Source organism: Onychostoma macrolepis, chromosome 22, assembly GCF_012432095.1.
Source record: "Onychostoma macrolepis isolate SWU-2019 chromosome 22, ASM1243209v1, whole genome shotgun sequence".
Lineage (NCBI taxonomy): Eukaryota > Metazoa > Chordata > Actinopteri > Cypriniformes > Cyprinidae > Onychostoma > Onychostoma macrolepis.
This window is the reverse complement of record NC_081176.1, coordinates 9,860,506-9,877,964: the sequence shown is the minus strand read 5'-3', so window position 1 is coordinate 9,877,964 and position 17,459 is coordinate 9,860,506. Positions and strand designations below refer to the sequence as shown.

Genomic DNA, 17,459 nt, shown 5'->3' with positions numbered 1-17,459 from the left:
AGCTTATTTATTCAGCTTTCAAATGATGTATAAATATCAATTTCGAAAAATTGACACTTAAGACTGGTTTTGTGGTCCAGGGTCACATATAAGCATTTGCTAAATAAAGAATGTGCAACACTACGTCATCGCTCTATTGTTGCCCTCCCAGATACACTTTCACTTACGGAGGGACAGAGCGTCTTTACTTCACTGAATCTGCATCGTCTTTTTGCAAAAAAACGAAAAATGAAGCATGTCTTTATTTTTCTCTTTTTGCTGTGTGTTTGTGGGCATGGTAAGACCTTTAAATAACATTTTGTCTTTTTTTCCGGTCAACGATAAAAGCGAACGGGCGAGTTTTCGCATATCAACTTTCTTAACTGTATATGCTCGACCATTGATGTACTTGTTACTATTTCTCTTCTGGTCAACGATAAAAACGAACGTAACCGGTTCAATCGCAATATTTCACAGCACTTGCTAAAGAGAGCGGGGTACAACCTAAAAGCAGACGCACACCGGACGAGAAGCGCAGCGCGGTGCCAAGCATTGCACACCGGACGCGTCGCGTTCAGTTCAAAGACGGTAGTCCAAAACAGTTTATCACCGACGGACAGTTATGGCTCTCTATATATTATAAGGACGTTATGCTACAGAGAGACGTTCTGCTGGAAAATGTAGCCTACACTACACAGTCTAGCATTTTATTTTATAATAGGCTATTCAAGTTATTATGCACGTTAAGAACGATTTGTGACAAATATAAAGTAATTTAATGGAAAAACTATGTGGCTGGTTCTGTGGCGCGGCATGGTTTGAATAGTGAGTCGTAGCTGGGCTGGGCGCCGCGGAAACAGTAGCCGGGTTTCCATCCAAAATTGCGAATTTAACTTACGCGCAAATTTGGAATATCGCATAAAACATTTGCGAACGAGCACCGTTTCCATCCAACGAGTCAAAGATAACAAAATCGTCACTTCATGGTAAACTGGCACTAAATAGCCTATAGAAAACTAGTATAAGCTACTGAATATAATAATTTTCGTATACGAAAAATTAATTGCGCCTCAGAGCGAGCAGATGAAACACAGTAAATGCTGTCATTGCTTTCGGGGGTGAATGCTGCTGTTTGGGAACACAGTCGTGCGAGACAATTATACAGAAATACTTTGATGACAGACTTTGCTCAGGCATTTCAGAACGACCATAACATTTCAGATGCTGTGGAACGAGATCAGTCCGCTGCTAGTCAAGTTATCCCGTCTCATAGTGCAAAGACACATGACTTTTTTGATGCGCTTGGAGGAATTTATTCGCAAACTGCATTTCCATCTTCCATTATTCGCATTAACTCTTTTTCGCACAAGTGAAAAACCACCTCAAGCGAGCGTAAAAACTTTTTTTTGCGAATTAAGGGATTTTTCTCGAAATTTGGCGTTTCCATCACTCGTTTCTCATGCGGTACTTCAAATTCGCATTAAAACGGGGTGATGGAAACCCAGCTAGTGTGTTCGAGTTCATGTGCGACCCGTTTAACGCGGGGGCTAATTGTCATAAACTTGTGCTAGATTCGAAATCTCCTCGCCTCCTAGCTACCCTCATTCAGCTCCAGTAGCAATGAAATTATTTATCTTGAACTCTGTCATGGAACCTCACTTAAACTATTGAATAAAAATCAATTAAAAGGGAATTTATCTGCATCATATTATTGTATATATGAAGGTATAGGTATTATATATGGTATAATACCTACAAGGTACAGTACAAAGGTGCACTCTCAGAAATAAAGGTACAGAAGCTGTCACTGGGGCTGTACCCTTTCAAAAAGGTACATGTTTGTACCTAAAGGGTCCATTTTGGTACTTTAAAAGTACATATTAGCAGAGGCGGACAATCCAGGGGTCAGAAAGTAAAAGTCCTGCCATATTTTTGTTCCACCCATGAACTCTGCAGCTGATTTCACCAGAGGAGGAACCAAGTCATTCCTTTCAAGTCACAAGCAAGTCTCAAGTCAAATCCCAAGTCCTCAAAGAGTTAAAGTTAATGAGATAATTAAGTGTCTAATTAAATGATGATTGTGCATTAGTGATGAACACCTGCTGTTATTGAGAATTACAGAGGATCAGATATTAATGTTTTAATGGTTAAAATGATGCCACCATCACAGAGATCAGTGTGTGCTTTAGTTGGGCTCTTGGCCTTTGACTCCTGTGTTAGATCTCTCTTTGCAGTATTACATGTGTTGCTGTAAAGTAAAGAGATCAGGGCTGCACAATGAGAAACCATGCTTTTACAGCTGTACTGATTGTTTGTTTTTTTCTTCTTTGTGTTGTATGTTTAGGTTTTGAAAAATCAACCTTGTGAAATAGCGTGCAAGGAACTTGTTGTTCTAATAGTTATGATGAATTCATTTCAAATCGACTGTATTTAATGCATATAAACACTTAAACTCTTCTGGTATTTAGACGCATGCAGACATAATGAACCAGTATATGAATCTCAACAATGGTGACAACCAACAAAATTCTTCATGCTGCAATGTATGCTGGGTAAGACCATAGTAAAAACTCCCATCATGCACTGCAGTATGAATTATTATTGTCACCACCGTTGAGGATCATATGATAAGTGTTCATGTCTAAAAGCCTGAGCTGATGCTGTTCTTCCTCATATGTAATCACTACAGTAGCATTTGTTTGGTAGAATGTTTTTTTCCTGAAATTCAGTAATAGCTGAATATCACTCAATAAACCAAAGCGAGACACCTACATGATGCTCATTCAAATGATTTAAAAGCAGAAAGCGTAAACTAATCTGCTACATCAAGTTCTTGATTCAGCAATGCACAAACGTTTGTTGTGAAACAATATTTCACTTGCTTAAAAGCAAATTACTTTGATTTACTAAAAGGGTCAAGAGCCCAACTAAAGCAAACACTGCTCTCCATGATGGTGGCATCATTTTAACCAATAAAACATCAACGTCTGATCCTCTGTAATTCTCATTAACAGCAGGTGTTCATCACTAATGCACAATCATCATTTAATTAGACACTTAATTATCTCATTAACTTTAACTCTTTGAGGACTTGGGATTTGACTTGAGACTTGCTTGTGACTTGAAAGGAATGACTTGGTTCCTCCTCTGGTGAAATCAGCTGCTGAGTTCATGGGTGGAACAAAAATATGGCAGGACTTTTACTTTCTGACCCCTGGATTGTCCGCCTCTGCTAATATGTACTTTTAAAGTACCAAAATGGACCCTTTAGGTACAAACATGTACCTTTTTGAAAGGGTACAGCCCCAGTGACAGCTTCTGTACCTTTATTTCTGAGAGTGTAGTATGATGAAACATTGTGTAGCCTATTAACTAGATGCCATATTCACACTATATATAGAACAAATGTGCCAAAATTTGAAGATTTTTGGAAGATATCACTGAACATTTATCCATATCAAAAGTAAATTCCATAGTAAGTTTTCATTTTCTTTTAAAATAAAACAAATCTGAGTTTTAATCTGTAATTTGTTATTTAGCAGTTTATACAGTGGATTAATGAAATGAAACCGTATATTTGTACTAGACATGTTTGAAATTAATGTGAAAAAAAAAAAAAAAAATTAGAAATGCTCTGAACCCCAATTGTATTTACACAAACTGAGAAAGCCAAAAAGTGTTAGGTTGTTCCACCTCTCTCCCCCTATATATTTGATGGCTTATAATTAGGCTGTTTATTTATTTATTTATTTTTCTCTGTGTTGCAGATATAGTGCCAGTGTCTGTGTTAGAGGGAGATTCAGTCACTCTATACACTGATATTGAAACAATCCAACAAGAAGAAATTAGGTGGTATTTTAATGACTTTTGCATTGCTGACATCACTGGAGATCAGAGTAAGAACAGTACAGATGTTCAGTGTAATAATGGTGCAAAGATATTCAGAAACCGACTGAAGGTGAATTATATGACTGGATCTCTGACCATCACTAACATCAGCACCACAGACTCTGGACTCTATAAACTACAGATCAACAGCAGCAGCGACAGTCTTCTTCAGCTCTTCAGTGTTTCTGTCTATTGTGAGTCATTACGTTCCTTATCTGTTCCATGAAAGCAATCACTTCACATATCATATCTCGTGGTTTGTAGTTTGTTTGTTATTTTCTCCAGCAGCTGTTGATTTGTGTTTCAGATGATCCAGAAGGAGATAAACTGAAGACAAAGTCGGTGAAGGAGGGAGACTCTGTCATTTTAGATCCTGGTGTAGTGAGAACCACAAATTATTTGATGAAATGGATTTTTAATGACATTCGCATCGCTGAAATCAACACAGATCTTAGTTTTATTTGTACAGATGTTCAGTGTTTATATGCTGATGTCAGATTCAGAGGCAGACTGAAGCTGAATCATATGACTGGATCTCTGACCATCACAAACACCAGAACCACAGACTCTGGACTCTATTATCTACTGATAACCACCATCAGATTCAGCATCTTAAAGAGCTTTAGTGTTGATGTCACTGGTGAGTATAATATTTGATCTCGTGGGTGTTTGATCCAGTACGTGATCTGAGAACTGTCTTGCACTTATTTCACTATACTATCAATCTTCATGATCTGTGCAAAGGGACATTTTCACAGAATTTTCCCATTTTATAATTTTCTTTTGCTGATAATTGTGTTTATTTCTTCAGGTTATGCTGATGCAGAAAGAGTGACAGTGATGGAGGGAGATTCAGTCACTCTACACACTGATGTTGAAACAAACCAACAAGAAGAGATTAGATGGTATATTAATGACATCCGCATCGCTCAAACCACTGGAGATCTCAGTTTTATCTGTACAGATGTTCAGTGTAAACATAGTGATGAGAGATTCAGAGACAGACTGAAACTGGATCATCAGACTGGATCTCTGACCATCAGAGACACCAGAACCACAGACTCTGGACTTTATCATAATCAAGTCATCAGCGGCAGCAGCATCAGTCACGAGACGTTCAGTGTTACTGTCTGTGGTGAGCCGTTATATTTACCATAGCACGTTTTTTAAATTGAAATCAGATCATTGTGTTCAGTGATTCAAATTGCAGAGGATTTGATGTAAAAAAAAATAAATAGTATACAAAATATGTTCATAAGCATAAATTGTGGTCAAATGTGCTTTTCAGACTGAAAGTGAAGAAAGACCAGAAAATCACTTTCAGATTCACAGTTCTTTCATGCTGTGGAGTCTGTTTGCTATTGGTTTTTGTTTCAATTGTTGGTTTGTGTTTCAGATATTTCTGCTGCTGAACGAGATGAAATGAAGAGAAAGTCAGAGGAGGGGGGAGAATCTGTCACTTTATACACTGGAGAAATAAAAAACCCAAATGAAGTGATGACGTGGTATTTTAATGACTCTCGCATCGCTGAAATCACTGGAGATCAGAGTAAGATCTGTACAGATGATCAATGTAATAAGAGATTCAGAGACAGACTGAAGCTGGATCATCAGACTGGATCTCTGACCATCATGAACATCACAAAAACAAACGCTGGAGTTTATAAACTACAGATCAGCAGCAGCAGAATCAGCATCGTAAAGAGCTTTAATGTCACTCTACCTAGTGAGTATCATTTGGCTATTTATTTATTTCCCTTGAGCAGTTTTAGAAAACAGTTTTTTAATCAAGCAAGTAAATGTTTTTATTGTAGTCTGTTTGACAAAGTGGACTTGGCCTTTCACACTCGAAATAATAAACCCTGAGTCACTCTTAACCCTGTGTAAACAGAATCTTGGGTGACCTTGTTTCATCTTTCATACTGCTCATAATTTGCTGAGGGTTAACATTGTTATTTGCATATTTGTGGCATCAGTGTCACTGATTGGACGAACGCAGCATGCAACCTGCTACATAATTTTTTTAGTGTTGTGCATTCTCATATTTTATATTGCCGACAGCTTTCAAATTATTTTCCTGAATGGACTTTTCGGACTGTAAAGGTAAGATTGAAATGGTCTCTTCTTTATTCCAATAAACACGTGTTCTGTCACCATTTGACTTTTTCCCCCTGAAATGCTGAAACGATTATATTCATTATTATTATATATTATATTCATTGTGCAGTGTTCCCCTGAAAGCCGGGGCCTCAATAATCGTCACCACCTTTCTTCCCCCTAGTGATGGCCCTGGTCACAACAAACATCCAGTTAACAATACTAATGTTATTAACATGAAAAATGCTTAAAATTAGTTTATTTGTGCTGAGCTCACAGTGCTATGATGATGTTTTAGCTGCGGTTCTTGTGTAATGTGTAAACATGAAATAGTGTAGGCCTAAATATCAGATACAATTATTGTTACACCATGTCTACACCGGAAGTGAGCGACACTTCCAAAGACAATAGAACCAAATTATAATCAATAATTCTGTCTACAACTGATTGTGTTGTAGCAGCACGACTCGAAGTCACACGACAAATCCCCAACAGTAAACTGATGTCCCATTCTATTTCTGATGTATTCCAAGCACTCGTGCTACTTCTAACATTAAGATCAAATGGATTTGCAATGGTCGTTTTGTTGCGTCTATTATGAACAGCTTATGTCCGGTGTAGACACAGCAGAATGGTAGTAGAGCTGCGCCCTCTACTGTCCAGACATGAATTTACATTTCCTTCAGCCTGAGGCTTATTCATTTCACTTTTTGGTGTGAAAGAGCTTTTACATTTGCCAAAAAATAGAACGCTTTTATATTACAAAAAAAGCAAGCAAGCCCAGCCCAGATGAGAAAAAGGAACACGAAAATAACGTAACACATTCATTTCCATAAGAATGAACTAATGCAATTAACTATGTAACTTTTTAGGGTGTAACATAATATTGTAATGCATTACTTTTGAAAATAACTTTCCCCAATACTGCTGTCTGTCTTTAGCTATTTCCAGGGCTGTTGCTAGTGGGGAGGAAGGTGGTTACAATTCTAGGGGCCCTGACTGTTGGGGCCCCCAGTGATTTCAAACATCTGCCCAGGGAAAGTCGCTTGGGACAGTTGATGAACTGCCTGATCTGGTCACTGCTGTGAAAAGTTGATAATTTTCATGCCTTTTAAACCAATTTGAACATTAAAGCAGTTTTAAAGCATTAAGAAGACGCGAAATCAGTACTCACACACTCTTTGCATCTTCTTGCTTTTGGTTAATTGACGCCACAAACATCTATATCTAATTTACGCAGTGAAGACAAACCTGAAAACATTTTAAAGCATTGTTTAATTTGTGTCTTTGTTCTATTTATTTGTTTGTGCTATTTACAGAATTTCAAACAGGGCCCATACCCCATACCCCAGCTACGGACCTGGCTGGTTCAGAATCAGGTCTGCCTCTAGCCGCTGTAGCAGGAATGGTATGTGTTGGTGGAGCTGTTGTTCTGCTGCTCATTGTTGCTGGTGTGATTTATGGTCGCAAACGTCAAGCAGGACAACGTGGTGAGTATTACATACAGATGATTTAAAAATTATTATTGTGTGAAAATCTTTAGTTTGTATTTTTATTATAATTAACCCAAGTAATGTTTGTTATTGTTTAAACAGACATCATGCTGCACTTCAGTAATCAGGTAAGATACTAAATGAACTGAATCTGCCTGATCTGTGAGCTGGGAAATGTTTTTATATGGTTTGATTCAGAATTCACTGCATAGAGACATTAGTATTAACTGACTCTACAATAAAGCACTACTCTATTATTTTATAATCAAGAACAGTGGTATGAATATGTTTCTTAATTAATGCTAGTAATATTTTTATATTTACCATAAGCTGTTGAAACCTATGTCTAGGATCACAGTTTAACATGAATGTTTTTGTTACTCCAGTAGCAAAACTTAGTTGAATAATAGAAATCAATCCCTAAATAATGTAAATGACGAATAATATGAAAAAAATACAACTTTATTAGGAATGTACAACAGCTGTAGTAGCAATACTACTCTATTAATAGCTGCCAATTGTGCAGGTTGTTTGGGAAAGATGAATACAGATTTTGAACTGCAATATTAGGCACAATAATCACTTTTTTTGTCAGCCATTTTACAGTAATATCCAAATTCTTCCTGAATAGTTAATTTTAATCAACGTGAAGAGAAACATTCAACAGCAATCATTATTTTTGTGTTTGTGTAACTCATTTCTTTTACCTTCTGTGAATCTGTTTTCTTAAAGATGAATGGCACTGAAGACCCTGTTGATGACTCCTGCCAATGAATCGTTTCTTAATCAGACTGAAACTAAGGATGCTAATGAGACATCACAGTAACATTATTTATTATTTTGATACTTCCATTGAAAGAAAAGTGAAGTTGTGAAACCTACAGTGTCATGATACCAAGATTTCAGCATTCAGCACCAAAAGCAGTGAAATTTCACCCCGACACCAATTTCAACTTATTAAATTCAAACTCATTTGCTGTAATTCATTATTTTTAAGTAATCTAAATAATAAATAGAATTGTAGCCTAAATATATATAAGACATACCGTAAATTAGCAACTAAATGAGTAAACTTTGAGAAAGCCTGGGCAGAAAGTTTCAAGTAAAAGCTAAACGTTTAAGGGTTTTGAAGGCCATACAGAAAAACAGACAGACAGAACGAAGAATACAATTGATGGATCATTTATGGCCCAGGCTATCCCAAGATTCATTGCATGCCAATGACGACAGGATATGTTTGAGAGAATATGCTGGATTACACTTTTAAATATAAGTATTGGGTTTACGCTTACTCAAAATGTAATTATACAAATGTGAAAAACTGTGAAAAAAAGTTTAAAAGTCATATCTTACTGAGATGCAATATTATAGACGGTTTATTATTTTTATTATGTACATAAATGGACCAAGATGAGCATATTTAGACAGGTTGCAAACCCTGTTTAGTGTTTAATATCACTTTAAAAACAAAAGTCCAGTACAAACCAGTACAAATAGAAAGAAATCTTAATTGAATCTAAGGGCTTCAGTGTTATTACATTTTGACAGTTTGGAGTTTGGATAGTCTTGGCTCATTTGAAAATTCTGTCAATATAAGTCTAAGTCTAAATTTCATTTTTAGGAAAACTGTAACTGTAATCATAAGTTTTAAAATATATATCACACAACTCAGAAAGTCTTAAAAGTAGCCTATAGTTCACCCAAAAATGAAAATTCTGTCATTACTTACTCATCCTCATGTCATTCCAACCCTGTAAGAAGAAGAGAAGATTTGTTGAATTGTTGTTATTTTTGTTTTCTTTGCACACAAAAAGTATTCTCATAGCTTCGTAAAATTACAGTTGAACCACTGATGTCACATGGACCATTTTAATGTTTCTGGATGAGTAATTAATGACAGAACTTTCATTTTTGGGTGAACTATCCCTTTAAGGTCTGACCCGAGTTTGGTTTGACCCAACTTAAAAGCTGTAAGAGGAGTTAGAGTCAGACATTTTCTATTATAGAATATTTTTTAAATCAAACAACATGTTGGTTTTCTCAAGCCAAAATAATAAACTAAGAAACAGAGAAAAACATTCAATATGTCAAGGTTTTCAATTTTTAGCTTCTTATCAATTTTTATCTTAACAATTCTACAGAGGAAAACACCAGTATGCTGAAAACACCAGATTCACGTTACTAAAAACAGGTGTTTTCATCAGAAATGCTTTTATTAAAGTTATGCTTTGTTTTGTTTTTTTGGTTTGTTTGTGGTTAAAGGTTCAAATCCTGCACGTGTTGATCCATGAAATTTCACCATTGTGTCCTTGATTAAAACTCTGAATCTCAGGAACTGAAAATGTAATAACTGCACTGAAAGACACTGTGGAGAGAAGCAACACAAAATGCTAAACATGTATTATTTTCTAATATATTTTCATAACTGTTCTATAAGTGTTAGATGCTGAATAAGCTTACTGGTATTAAGCATCGAAAGGGTGTTTTAAGCACATTTAAAGGAATAGTTCACATGGAAAAAGTACTCATCCATCCAATCAGCTACATAATTTTTTAGTGTTGTGCATTCTCATATTTTATATTGCCGACAGCTTTCAAATTATTTTCCTGAATGGACTTTTCGGACTGTAAAGGTAAGATTGAAATGGTCTCTTCTTTATTCCAATAAACACGTGTTCTGTCACCATTTGACTTTTTCCCCTGAAATGCTGAAATGATTATATTCATTATTATTATATATTATATTCATTGTGCAGTGTTCCCTGAAAGCCGGGGCCTCAATAATCGTCACCACCTTTCTTCCCCTAGTGATGGCCCTGGTCACAACAAACATCCAGTTAACAATACTAATGTTATTAACATGAAAAATGCTTAAAATTAGTTTATTTGTGCTGAGCTCACAGTGCTATGATGATGTTTTAGCTGCGGTTCTTGTGTAATGTGTAAACATGAAATAGTGTAGGCCTAAATATCAGATACAATTATTGTTACACCATGTCTACACCGGAAGTGAGCGACACTTCAAAGACAATAGAACCAAATTATAATCAATAATTCTGTCTACAACTGATTGTGTTGTAGCAGCACGACTCAAGTCACACGACAAATCCCCAACAGTAAACTGATGTCCCATTCTATTTCTGATGTATTCCAAGCACTCGTGCTACTTCTAACATTAAGATCAAATGGATTTGCAATGGTCGTTTTGTTGCGTCTATTATGAACAGCTTATGTCCGGTGTAGACACAGCAGAATGGTAGTAGAGCTGCGCCTCTACTGTCCAGACATGAATTTACATTTCCTTCAGCCTGAGGCTTATTCATTTCACTTTTGGTGTGAAAGAGCTTTTACATTTGCCAAAAAATAGAACGCTTTTATATTACAAAAAAAGCAAGCAAGCCCAGCCCAGATGAGAAAAAGGAACACGAAAATAACGTAACACATTCATTTCCATAAGAATGAACTAATGCAATTAACTATGTAACTTTTAGGGTGTAACATAATATTGTAATGCATTACTTTTGAAAATAACTTTCCCAATACTGCTGTCTGTCTTTAGCTATTTCCAGGGCTGTTGCTAGTGGGGAGGAAGGTGGTTACAATTCTAGGGGCCCTGACTGTTGGGGCCCCCAGTGATTTCAAACATCTGCCCAGGGAAAGTCGCTTGGGACAGTTGATGAACTGCCTGATCTGGTCACTGCTGTGAAAAGTTGATAATTTTCATGCCTTTTAAACCAATTTGAACATTAAAGCAGTTTTAAAGCATTAAGAAGACGCGAAATCAGTACTCACACACTCTTTGCATCTTCTTGCTTTTTGGTTAATTGACGCCACAAACATCTATATCTAATTTACGCAGTGAAGACAAACCTGAAAACATTTTAAAGCATTGTTTAATTTGTGTCTTTGTTCTATTTATTTGTTTGTGCTATTTACAGAATTTCAAACAGGGCCCATACCCCATACCCCAGCTACGGACCTGGCTGGTTCAGAATCAGGTCTGCCTCTAGCCGCTGTAGCAGGAATGGTATGTGTTGGTGGAGCTGTTGTTCTGCTGCTCATTGTTGCTGGTGTGATTTATGGTCGCAAACGTCAAGCAGGACAACGTGGTGAGTATTACATACAGATGATTTAAAATTATTATTGTGTGAAAATCTTTAGTTTGTATTTTTATTATAATTAACCCAAGTAATGTTTGTTATTGTTTAAACAGACATCATGCTGCACTTCAGTAATCAGGTAAGATACTAAATGAACTGAATCTGCCTGATCTGTGAGCTGGGAAATGTTTTTATATGGTTTGATTCAGAATTCACTGCATAGAGACATTAGTATTAACTGACTCTACAATAAAGCACTACTCTATTATTTTATAATCAAGAACAGTGGTATGAATATGTTTCTTAATTAATGCTAGTAATATTTTTATATTTACCATAAGCTGTTGAAACCTATGTCTAGGATCACAGTTTAACATGAATGTTTTGTTACTCCAGTAGCAAAACTTAGTTGAATAATAGAAATCAATCCCTAAATAATGTAAATGACGAATAATATGAAAAAATACAACTTTATTAGGAATGTACAACAGCTGTAGTAGCAATACTACTCTATTAATAGCTGCCAATTGTGCAGGTTGTTTGGGAAAGATGAATACAGATTTTGAACTGCAATATTAGGCACAATAATCACTTTTTGTCAGCCATTTTACAGTAATATCCAAATTCTTCCTGAATAGTTAATTTTAATCAACGTGAAGAGAAACATTCAACAGCAATCATTATTTTTGTGTTTGTGTAACTCATTTCTTTTACCTTCTGTGAATCTGTTTTCTTAAAGATGAATGGCACTGAAGACCCTGTTGATGACTCCTGCCAATGAATCGTTTCTTAATCAGACTGAAACTAAGGATGCTAATGAGACATCACAGTAACATTATTTATTATTTTGATACTTCCATTGAAAGAAAAGTGAAGTTGTGAAACCTACAGTGTCATGATACCAAGATTTCAGCATTCAGCACCAAAAGCAGTGAAATTTCACCCCGACACCAATTTCAACTTATTAAATTCAAACTCATTTGCTGTAATTCATTATTTTAAGTAATCTAAATAATAAATAGAATTGTAGCCTAAATATATATAAGACATACCGTAAATTAGCAACTAAATGAGTAAACTTTGAGAAAGCCTGGGCAGAAAGTTTCAAGTAAAAGCTAAACGTTTAAGGGTTTTGAAGGCCATACAGAAAAACAGACAGACAGACAGAACGAAGAATACAATTGATGGATCATTTATGGCCCAGGCTATCCCAAGATTCATTGCATGCCAATGACGACAGGATATGTTTGAGAGAATATGCTGGATTACACTTTTAAATATAAGTATTGGGTTTACGCTTACTCAAAATGTAATTATACAAATGTGAAAAACTGTGAAAAAAAGTTTAAAAGTCATATCTTACTGAGATGCAATATTATAGACGGTTTATTATTTTTATTATGTACATAAATGGACCAAGATGAGCATATTTAGACAGGTTGCAAACCCTGTTTAGTGTTTAATATCACTTTAAAAACAAAAAGTCCAGTACAAACCAGTACAAATAGAAAGAAATCTTAATTGAATCTAAGGGCTTCAGTGTTATTACATTTTTGACAGTTTGGAGTTTGGATAGTCTTGGCTCATTTGAAAATTCTGTCAATATAAGTCTAAGTCTAAATTTCATTTTTAGGAAAACTGTAACTGTAATCATAAGTTTTAAAATATATATCACACAACTCAGAAAGTCTTAAAAGTAGCCTATAGTTCACCCAAAATGAAAATTCTGTCATTACTTACTCATCCTCATGTCATTCCAACCCTGTAAGAAGAAGAGAAGATTTGTTGAATTGTTGTTATTTTTGTTTTCTTTGCACACAAAAAGTATTCTCATAGCTTCGTAAAATTACAGTTGAACCACTGATGTCACATGGACCATTTTAATGTTTCTGGATGAGTAATTAATGACAGAACTTTCATTTTTGGGTGAACTATCCCTTTAAGGTCTGACCCGAGTTTGGTGACCCAACTTAAAAGCTGTAAGAGGAGTTAGAGTCAGACATTTTCTATTATAGAATATTTTTTAAATCAAACAACATGTTGGTTTTCTCAAGCCAAAATAATAAACTAAGAAACAGAGAAAAACATTCAATATGTCAAGGTTTTCAATTTTAGCTTCTTATCAATTTTATCTTAACAATTCTACAGAGGAAAACACCAGTATGCTGAAAACACCAGATTCACGTTACTAAAACAGGTGTTTTCATCAGAAATGCTTTTATTAAAGTTATGCTTTGTTTTGTTTTTGGTTTGTTTGTGGTTAAAGGTTCAAATCCTGCACGTGTTGATCCATGAAATTTCACCATTGTGTCCTTGATTAAAACTCTGAATCTCAGGAACTGAAAATGTAATAACTGCACTGAAAGACACTGTGGAGAGAAGCAACACAAAATGCTAAACATGTATTATTTTCTAATATATTTTCATAACTGTTCTATAAGTGTTAGATGCTGAATAAGCTTACTGGTATTAAGCATCGAAAGGGTGTTTTAAGCACATTTAAAGGAATAGTTCACATGGAAAAAAAGTACTCATCCATCCAATCAGCCGTCCAAGATTTGTTTCGTCATCAGAACAGATTTGGAGAAATTTAGCATTAGATCACTTATTCATTGCTTGTTCATCTACATCTTGGATGGCTTGAGGGTGACTACATTTTCAGCACATTTGCATTTTTGGGTGAACTTTCCCTTTAACCTGTTTTTACTGGCAAAACAACAATATGAATTTCTTATTATAACATGCGTTTATATGCATTATAATCTAGAATAATATATCTATAAGATTATTGTGTATCATGCTTGTTTTTGTAAACGTTCTCAGAAAAGTCATTGCACTGTCAGAGCTGAAGTACTGTAATATGCCTCCTCACAAAAAATGTTGGAATATTTTCTATATTACATTTTAATATATATATATTTGTTCTCTAAACACAGTATTACGAATCAAGCTTTTAATCGGCTTTATTTGTCTAATTCAGTTGTCTAATGTTGCCTATATGCAAACATTTTATTCAGGGCAGTACTTAATAAAAACTAAAAATGCAATTGTTCTGATTACTTTTCTTATTCATATTTATATGTATATATAAATATACACACGTGTATGTATATATTTATTTTTTACACGTTTATATAGATTCATGTTTATATATGATTTATATTATATATGTAAATATATATTTGTTTGTTTGTTTGTTTATTAGTTTATTTATCAGGGACAATGTACAAAAAAAACATTAATCTTACGAAAAGATGCTTTGTACCAGAGTTAGCAAATGCTAATTTCCATCTGCAGTCCCCGGGAAGGTGCACATACTATAAAAACATTACATTACAAATAACTGTCAATAGTACTAACAAATACATGCAATATTAATTGAACAGTAATCATCATTTAAAACCAATCAAATGTTCAAATGTAAAACTAATCAAAAAACCATCACAACCTAAAATATGTACAACATTGTCAAAAAAACATTTACTTCAATATTACATTTATAAACTTTAAGTGTACTGATGCTGACACAGCTGGTTATCAAGGATGTATTTCTTTAAATTTCGAGAGAAATTATTCAAATCTACAGACAACTTCAAACTGTCTGGAAGTTGATTCCATTGTTTAATGGTTTTAAATGAGAAGGCTGTGTGCGCAAAGGCAGAAAATCTTTTTGGGACAGCACAGTTTCTGTGAGCAGTGGAGCGAGATGTTCGGCTCATTTGCTCAGAATAAAGTTTTATGATTTTTTTCATTGAGGGTGAAGCATTGTTATTAATAATTTTGAAAATGGTTCTTAAATTTATATATCGAATTAAAGAGTCAAAACTTAATATTCTATATTTACTAAGAATATTGCAGTGATGATAGCGAGGGGCTTTTCTATCAAGCACCTTTAACGCCTGATTATAAACCGATCTAAGCGGTTTAAGTGTGGTCTCGTTAGCCTGAGACCAACAAGACAAACAATAAGTAATATGTGAAGAAATCATAGCATTAAAATACATAAAAGATGCTTCAGTTGTCAAACGGTTCCTAATATGTCTAAAGGTGGAAATATTATATTTAATACAGTTGCACATTCTTTTAATATGCCTTTTAAAACTCAGAGTTTGGTCTAAGTGAACACCTAGATATTTCATCTCTGTCACAATGTTAATTTGTTGTCCATTAACATAGATGTTAGACATATCTTTATCCTTATTAGACTTAACGAAATACATTCCAACAGTTTTTTCAATATTTAATGTTAAGCACGAAGATTTAAGCCAATTACTTATTTTGTCCATGACTAAGGACAATTTAATGGCTACTTGCTCCTTATCCCTCCCATGTACGTAGATGACGACATCATCCGCGTACATGATAATGTCTGTGCCCTTACACACATCCGGAAGATCATTGATGTAAATACTGAACAACAATGGTCCCAGGATTGATCCTTGCGGGACCCCAGTTGTACCGGACTTCAGAGAGGACAATGCATTATTTACCCTCACACATTGCATCCGATTTAAAAGATATGATTGTATCCAATGCAATGTCTCCATTGATAGATTATATTTAGAGAGCTTAGACAGGAGGACACGGTGGTTTACCGTGTCGAAGGCTTTTCGCAAGTCCAAAAACATATAAAATATATATATAATATATATACAAGTCCGTATTACATATATTGCTTAAATATATAGATGTACAGTATGTGTACTTTGCTTAGCATCATGGCCGCATCACCACCTCGGGTGTACATTATATTCTAATAATTCAATGGCCTGTTGTCAAATATTCTTTACCCAATCGTTAGTCTCTATCCCAGTCTGTTTTTGTTTTTGTATCAATTTAACTTACAAGAGGTCCGTTTTCAATATTTTCTTCCCACCGGAGGTCCCATCAGTAGGGGAAGAATGGGGAAGAAGCCCCCCTTAAGAAAAATGTTCATAAACTTTAACACATTTACATATACAGTATCATCATTATGCATCACCCAACACACTGTTATTGGAATCAAATGGAAACAATAATTTAGTTATAATGGCACAAAAATTAAAAAATGGGCCATCTTGCCCCACCATTCGGGCAAAATGACTCCCTACATGGGGCAACAAGCTCCCGGGGGCATCCAAAGTCGCTTTGAATAAAAGTGTCTGCTAAATGAATAAATGTAAATGTAAATACAGTACAGAAGCAGAAAGGAATCAGAAAGGCAATAACATTAAACACGTTTTAAAGCTGAAAACATGTCATAACATAGCAACAGTTGCAGTGGGATTGAACTATTCTACTCAAGTTTAGGTTGTTATGACTTTTGAAGCATACAGTAAACTCATCCGAGATCAGGTAGAAACCAACGCTGGTTCAGTTTTGAATGGTCTCTATCCACCTTTTCTGCATGTACAGTGGTAGTGACTCACCCTGGCAAGCCCCAGACTAAGCCTGGAATTAGTGAGAGAACTGATGTGAGTAAAAACACGCTCAAACTGGACTCTGGAGTGAGCAGGGCACCTGCGTGTCATTATGTAGTCCTTTGGAATGCACTTGGTGAAGGGAGCTAATTTCCTCATTATCTTCAGCTGAGATGTTTCCGTGACAACGCAGCACGGTGTGCATCAGCAGATGAACTTAAACTCATTCGACCCGTATATGGGCTCTAAAATGACGAACAACTGTTCATGCTTCATTTGCAATTTGATTGTCAATAGTCTTTTTATTGTTGTTAGCATAACTGTTGCAAATAAACATACATTTTATATTTTAAAAGTTTTTAAAATATGCTATATAATATATAAATAATAATAATAATAAAATAAAATTATATATATATATATATATATATATATATATATATACATTTTAAATTTTAAAAGGTGCAACGAGAGTGAAGAATATGCAAATTTTATTTTATAAG

General features: G+C 35.0%; 1 protein-coding gene and 1 long non-coding RNA gene across 4 annotated transcripts; both read left to right on the top strand.

Annotated features, from left to right (window-relative positions):
- The first annotated feature begins 154 nt into the window (after positions 1-154).
- Positions 155-9,972, top strand: LOC131530696 (uncharacterized). 3 transcript variants are annotated; one of them, XM_058761110.1, is made up of 8 exons: positions 155-277; positions 3,747-4,061; positions 4,175-4,507; positions 4,679-5,002; positions 5,264-5,593; positions 7,284-7,454; positions 7,560-7,585; positions 8,190-9,972. In XM_058761110.1, exons 1-8 carry the CDS (start codon positions 229-231, stop codon positions 8,229-8,231), a joined length of 1,590 nt encoding a protein of 529 aa, XP_058617093.1. In that variant the 5' UTR covers positions 155-228; the 3' UTR covers positions 8,232-9,972. The 3 variants fall into 3 exon arrangements, 2 of the variants coding, with proteins under 2 accessions (XP_058617093.1, XP_058617094.1); XM_058761111.1 differs by lacking the exons at positions 7,560-7,585; positions 8,190-9,972 and adding an exon at positions 5,929-5,970 and having other exon boundaries at positions 7,284-7,405; XR_009268456.1 differs by lacking the exons at positions 7,560-7,585; positions 8,190-9,972 and having other exon boundaries at positions 5,264-5,970; positions 7,284-7,405.
- Positions 9,973-11,296: 1,324 nt separating this feature from the next.
- On the top strand, positions 11,297-13,623 carry LOC131530850 (uncharacterized). The gene is made up of 3 exons (XR_009268526.1): positions 11,297-11,566; positions 11,671-11,696; positions 12,297-13,623. It is a non-coding gene; the product is annotated as an uncharacterized LOC131530850 (long non-coding RNA).
- Positions 13,624-17,459: the final 3,836 nt, after the last annotated feature.

Coding starts and splice junctions, on each gene's coding strand:
- LOC131530696 (XM_058761110.1), top strand. CDS start 229: ATGAAGCATGTCTTTATTTTTCTCTTTTTGCTGTGTGTTTGTGGGCAT. Junction 278..3,746: donor GCTGTGTGTTTGTGGGCATG/GTAAGACCTTTA, acceptor TCTGTGTTGCAG/ATATAGTGCCAGTGTCTGTG. Junction 5,594..7,283: donor CTTTAATGTCACTCTACCTA/GTGAGTATCATT, acceptor TGCTATTTACAG/AATTTCAAACAGGGCCCATA.